The sequence below is a fragment of the Physeter macrocephalus genome, chromosome 12, assembly GCF_002837175.3.
Source record: "Physeter macrocephalus isolate SW-GA chromosome 12, ASM283717v5, whole genome shotgun sequence".
Classification (NCBI taxonomy): domain Eukaryota; kingdom Metazoa; phylum Chordata; class Mammalia; order Artiodactyla; family Physeteridae; genus Physeter; species Physeter macrocephalus.
In genome coordinates, this window is record NC_041225.1 from 77,925,711 (window position 1) to 77,932,090 (window position 6,380).

The 6,380-nt window shown below is 32.3% G+C and overlaps 1 protein-coding gene across 4 annotated transcripts in view; it reads left to right on the plus strand.

Annotated features, from left to right (window-relative positions):
- Positions 1-6,380, plus strand: part of EHBP1 (EH domain binding protein 1) — a 343,347-nt gene that overhangs the window by 151,068 nt on the left and 185,899 nt on the right. For all 4 annotated transcript variants that reach the window (XM_007108111.4, XM_024133485.3, XM_007108113.4 and 1 more), the window contains exon 8: positions 2,399-2,521. In XM_007108111.4, the coding sequence (XP_007108173.2) occupies positions 2,399-2,521 (123 nt within the window). The remainder of the gene's footprint in view (positions 1-2,398; positions 2,522-6,380) is intronic.

The window sequence follows — 6,380 nt, forward strand, 5'->3', positions numbered from 1 at the left end:
GGTTCGTGCCCCGGTCCGGGAAGGTCCCACATGCCGCGGAGCGGCTGGGCCCGTGAGCCATGGCCGCTGAGCCTGCGCGTCCGGAGCCTGTGCTCCGCAGCTGGAGAGGCCACAACAGTGAGAGGCCCGCGTACCGCAAAAAAAAGAAAAAAAGAATAAACTCTGTCTACTGAGGAATTTGCTAGGTTAGTTTGAGTCAGAATGGGATTTAAACTATTGGCAGGATAAAATGGAAGAAGATACTTTATAAAGGTTGACTAACTCTTATTATTCACATTCAGATTAAGAGTTCAGTTGGTATTGTGTTTACTCTTTATTTTCTATGATTTACTTTGACTATCTCAAGCATTTTTATTCATGCAAAATATATTTCTCATTCAGACAAGGGAAATGAATGTCAGTTTTTCATATGTATTTGGCTCAAAGATATATACGACAATACACATTTCTGACCACCTAATATTCTAGTAGTCATTTATTGTCTGTTTCTGTATTAATTTCTATCTTTATCAATGGTAAATTCCATGAGGACAATACTGTGTTTTTTTCATCCTTATGTTCCAAGCATGGTACTTGGCACAGCGTGATAAACAAGTATTTGTTCAACAACAAATGAATGGATGAAGGCAACCTTATTACAACTGTGTATTTTATTATTTGGTTCACATAAAATTTAGAATGTGTACTTAGATTTACAGTGTTAAAAACAGCATTTTAATGCTGAATTTATAACTATTGTCTGTTTCTAACCATTTTCTTTATTTCCCACGGAATGATCTGGATCTATTTGGTTTGTCTTAATGCCTAAGTTATTCCCAGGTTTTAAGTTTGGAAGCAGCAAGGATTAACTAGAATACTCTAGTAGGTTCTTATTATTTTATTCCAAGCTAATTTTCACACAGTGAATCATAATTTCACATATTCGGAGTTGTTCACAATATGTATGACTCATTTTTAAAAATTCTGTTTATCTACAAAATGAATTTTTATTTTAAGGTTTTTCTACCTGTTCCTATCTTTTTTATTCTGTCTCTTACTGGCTAAATTATAAGATATCCTAAAGCAAACACTCAAGAGTTCCCTTAAAAGAACAAATTCCCTAGAAAGCAGAAGTAGAAAATAGCTATTGCCTGCTTTTCTTATTTTGTGCTGATTTTTAAAATTCTAGAATATGAACAAGTGCTTATTATGTTCATGATTCATGTAGATATATTCTTAAAACTTATAGTTTAAATTTAGAATATTACAAAACAAATAGCACATATTTTCTATTGTATCAGATGATATTTCTTATTCTGTTTTTAATGCATGCATTTAAAGGCCTATTTTACAAATGCAGAATGTGAAAGCCAATGTCAGCTTCTCAGGTTATTATCTTTGTTTTGTGTTTGTTAACATAGTTGTTATAGTACTAATATAAATTTTAATTTTTAAAATGTTTTCTATTTTAAAATATGAGTACAGCATAACTTTCAGTTAAATACATCTGTTATAGTTCATCAAAAATAACATCCTCTGAATGTATTCTCTTGATTAACCAAACATCCCCTCTCTTTGTCTTTTTGAGTAACAGCATGCTTCTGTGGCTCTTTAATTAAATGACCTTACCTTACATTTGTCTCGACTGGCTTCTGTTTACAGAAATTGTAAACCAATTGAATGCTCTGAGCAGCTTAGATGAAGATCAAGATGACTGCATAAAGCAAGCAAATATGCCTTCAGCTAAATCAGCCAGTTCCTCTGAAGGTCTAAGAGCTTTCTTCCTTTCTTTCTGCTTCTGATTGCTTGTATTTACTGTGACCTGCTACCTCTTTACTTCTGTCTGTACTTAGCTGTCAGTTTTGTCTTTGTGCTTTTCCTTTAATAAATTTTCTTTGGTAATTTGTAGTGCACCAACAGGCAACAACATAACAGAACTTATCATCTTTAGCAAAGCCTGTATCAGGATCCTTGATAGGCAGTGATTTTAAAACATCTTATAATAACTGGTCGTATAACATGATAGTATTTCTTTAGTTAGCTTATATATTGTAACAACATTGTTTTAGAAATATTTGCTTATATTAAATCAATTTGAATTATTCATATTTAGGAGTGAAGGATGTTTTTTTCTCAAAATCTATGTTAGTACTTTTTTATTGGATCAAATTAGATTGAGCTAAAAGTTTCTCTAGTTCATTATCTGATATTTTCCAATTCATGTGTTTGTTTTCTTTTATTTGAATATGTTGGTATGCTACAAAATACTTGAATGGCATTCTGTCATTGGTAAAATGCTGTATCTTACTATTTGCAGGTATTATTAGTATGAATTTTTACAATTTGAGATATTTCATGAATGAATGATAATTATGCTTAACTGTAACCACAGTGAACTAACACGTATGTTTATTTTCAGAGCTTATCAACAAACTTAACTTTTTGGATGAAGCAGAAAAGGACTTGGCCACTGTGAATTTAAATCCATTTGGTGATCCTGATGTAGCAGAATTAAATCCATTTGGAGATACTGACTCAGAAGGTAGCAAGTTTTTTTCTTTACTTTTAAAGTCTTTGTGTATTGTCAAGTTCTCTTGAACTGTAAAGGCAGGAAGAAATTTTGTTTTTAAAGACTTGTAAATTTTGTTTATAATGAGAATATTATTTATTCAATACCAATTGCAGTTGATCAGCAATTCTGGGTAGCTTCCACAGAATTGTTTTTAAAGAAAAAGGGAAGCCTTACATAGACATTTACTTGGGGCTTATTTTTAAATTCTTTGTTAGTTTGGTCAAATAGGAAAGCTCTAATGTTAGAGATAACAGTATTTTATCTAGCTGGCATGCAGTAAAGTCTCATTAGTTTGGCCTACCAAGGAAGGTCAGGTTGTGGGACATACCCATATTAGGGTGGTGGAGGTAGCCTTTTCTCTTTATACAGCTTCTTGGCCCTCACACCTCAATGTGATGAACCCCTCCACTCCCAACTCCCTGTCTCTGGCTGAGAATTACTCTTAGTAACGAAAGTAAATTGTGCATGTGAATGTCACAGAACAGAAAGAAGATTGAGGACCACTCCTGTCATATATACAACATGTAAGAAATAAAACCATGTATCTTTTTCGTGAGTCATTTTTCTTATCAAGTAGTTTCAAACTATTAAAGCTTAGAAAAGAGCTGTTGAAGAAGACCTCTGTTTAATTAAACTCTGTTTGCTCAAAGTAAATGCCAGAATGATTAACCCCTGTTTACATCTTTTAGACTGCTCTTATGAAATCTTCATGAGCTTTAAAGAATTTTGCTACTGCCTGTCATGGTGAAAAGTGAGGTTTCAACTTAAGCATTCACTCTATTTGTGCAATATCATTTCATAATCCACTTCTGAAAGTAATGGAAGGAGAAGAACTTCCATTACTTTCTCCCTTCTTACCAAATTCTCAATTAGTAAGTTTAGATTAATGAGATTTTATTTTGTTTGTGACCTATTTTATTTTATTTTTTTAAAAATTATCTTATTTATTTATTTATTTTTGGCTGCATTGGGTCTTCGTTGCTGTGCGTGGGCTTTCTCTAGTTGCAGTGAGCAGGGGTTACTCTTCGTTGCAGTGCATGGGCTTCTCATTTCGATGGCTTCTCTTGTTGCGGAGCATGCGCTGTAGGCGCGCGGGCTCAGTAGTTGTGGTGCACGAGCTCAGTAGTTGTGGCGCGTGGGCTTAGTTGCTCTGCGGCATGTGGGATCTTCCTGGACCAGGGGTTGAACCCATGTCCCCTGCATTGGCAGGCGGATTCTTAACCACTGCTCCACCAGGGAAGCCCTGTGACCTATTTTATTTTAACATATTTTAAATCTTAACGGTTAAACTACATTTTAAAAGTAATCTGGTTCAGCTGCCTCTTTTCATAGATTAAGGAGCTGAGGCCCAGAGGAATTAAGTGATTTGAAGAAGAGCTTTAGGTAAATGGAGGTGGAGTTGGAGCTAAGATTGCTAATCAAGTGTCTTCTTTTGACCACAAAGCTTCTCAATTGCATACTAAATACATCTGAGTACACTGAGTTAAAAAAAATTACTAAAATATTTTGAGATATGAGTATTTGAGCTTTTCATTTCAAAATCAAATAAGTAATTTTAAAAAAATATATGTGTGTCTTTTCTGAGGTATAGAAAGGAGTAGCAGATAACATATATATTGTATTTCTATTTTGGAGAGGTTAAGTGAGGTTAGCCAACCTGATTCAGAAACTTTAATCATGCCTATAGAGCTAAGAAAAAACTTGACAACCAGTATTCTCTTTAAATATATACTTCTTGGAGACTTGAGAATAAGTATTTTCTATTAGAAGAACACTTATGTTTCTAGAAATAATTTATTAATTTTTATTGATTAAAAACATGCATCCTCAAGTAACAAAAGTAGTTAAGAAAGAAAAAAATGTGTTACAGTTGTTTAGATGGTTTTTGTTTGCTTTTACAATTTCAGTTCTCCTCTTAGTTAGATTCATGACATTCTGTGCTTCAGTGACCCGTTTGAAAAGTTACTAAATGTATTTGTTAGCTTTTATATAAAATTGTCTCATCTTAAACTCTCCTTTGTTGCTATTGTGTCATCTTCAAATCTTGCTCTATAGTTTGAATACTTTCTTGCTTTTGGTTTTGTAACTGATGAAATTGCTTGGATCAATTTTTGTAATCCTCTACCTGAAAGTAAAAATAAAAATCTTATTTCCATTGACAGGTTTTGTCAATTTCTTAAGCATTTGAGACTTGGTATTTGTTAATTAAAAAATTGAATAGGTAAAAACTCTGTAGTCTCTTCTCCTACAGAGAAAAGATAATGCTTCATTTAGATTATTATAAAGATTATAGTGGTGTTTGAGTGTTATCCTGGTCTGACAAAAGATACAGTTACTGAGTCTCTTCTCTACCATAGGCTGTATTTAAATTCATTTCAGTGTTGATTTATTATGATTTTATGAATTCTCTTTCATACTTTATAATTGTTTCACCATGGTGTACAGAATTTCAATTCAGAGTTACTTTGTTTTATTTATTTTTTCAATATAAAGACAAAATAAGTTTTCTGGGCTAATGTCTAAAGTGTAAGTAAAAGTAGTTTGACCCTAAAATATAAAAATCATAAATATATGTCAATCAAGAGATTTTTCTAATAATTGGATTAAATTGTTTGAAATGTCACTTATAAAACAGTTATTTTTCTTGAAGATTTTAAAACTCATTTTCTGCCTTCTTCTCCTAGCGTATTTTGTTAGAGTTGCTTGGTATAATTAAAATTACTTTTGAACTGTTCTGTGATTATCGGCTTTTTGAAACTTTTTTCCAATTTGGTTAAATATTTATATTAGTAAAATACAAATTTTAAACAGTTTTATTATACATTCCAGTTTTTTGCTGGTTCTTTTTTTGGCCTCTCCACATGGCTTAGGGATCTTAGTTCCCTGACCAGGGATTGAACCCGGGCCCACAGCAGTGGAAGCATAGAGTCCTAACCACTGGACCACCATGGAACTCTGCCTTGTTTTTGTTTTAAAATATTAATAAACATAAAAGTAAAAGAAAAAGCCTGGTACTAAGCATTCCATAAGTATTGTTGGAGGACATGACATGGTTGTAGTGCTTTTTGTGCTGTAAAGTCAGAGTTTTATTTTTAAGAGTACCTTTGTTTTCAAATTGAAATTTGAAATAGTAAAATTTAGAATTTAGTGGAACACATCTATCTGCTTCTCAGTATGATTTTAATGTGGCTCTTTCAACTTCAGAATTCTTGTTATTCCTTTACATTATTAAATAAGGTATTGATTGGATATGAATTATGTTGAAAAGCCCATTAAAAGCTCTAAAGATTTAAGGACTTGTAGTGTACAGAAACCTGCTCTTTGAAGACTTTACAAAAACAAATTCACTGATATATGATGTATTTTTTATATATCCAGAATGAATTTTCAGATTCCTAAGTGGTCTCTGCTTGAGTAACTACCAAAGACTATTCCAAAATTTAATCCATTTTATGTTCTTTTAAAAACAGAAATTTATATATCAGTTTGAGACGTCAAGCTAGTATAGTGAAATAAATTAAGCAATAATAGAATGTTGTACCTCTAAGAAGGTTAAAATTTCCAAAATTGGTATACCAAAATGCCAACATTAATAGAGATTCCAAGGGCATTAACAATTCAAAGATGCTATTTTGAAGAGCACTATTCCTGGAGAAGTAGACAAAGATCTTAGATATCACATCTTCTGGACTTAGCCCCTCTAAAACTTTTTTTTTTTTTTGACAATTTTATGTTTTGTTTTTTTTAACATCTTTATTGGAGTATAATTACTTTACAATGGTGTGTTAGTTTCTGCTTTATAACAAAGTGAATCAGCTATACATATACA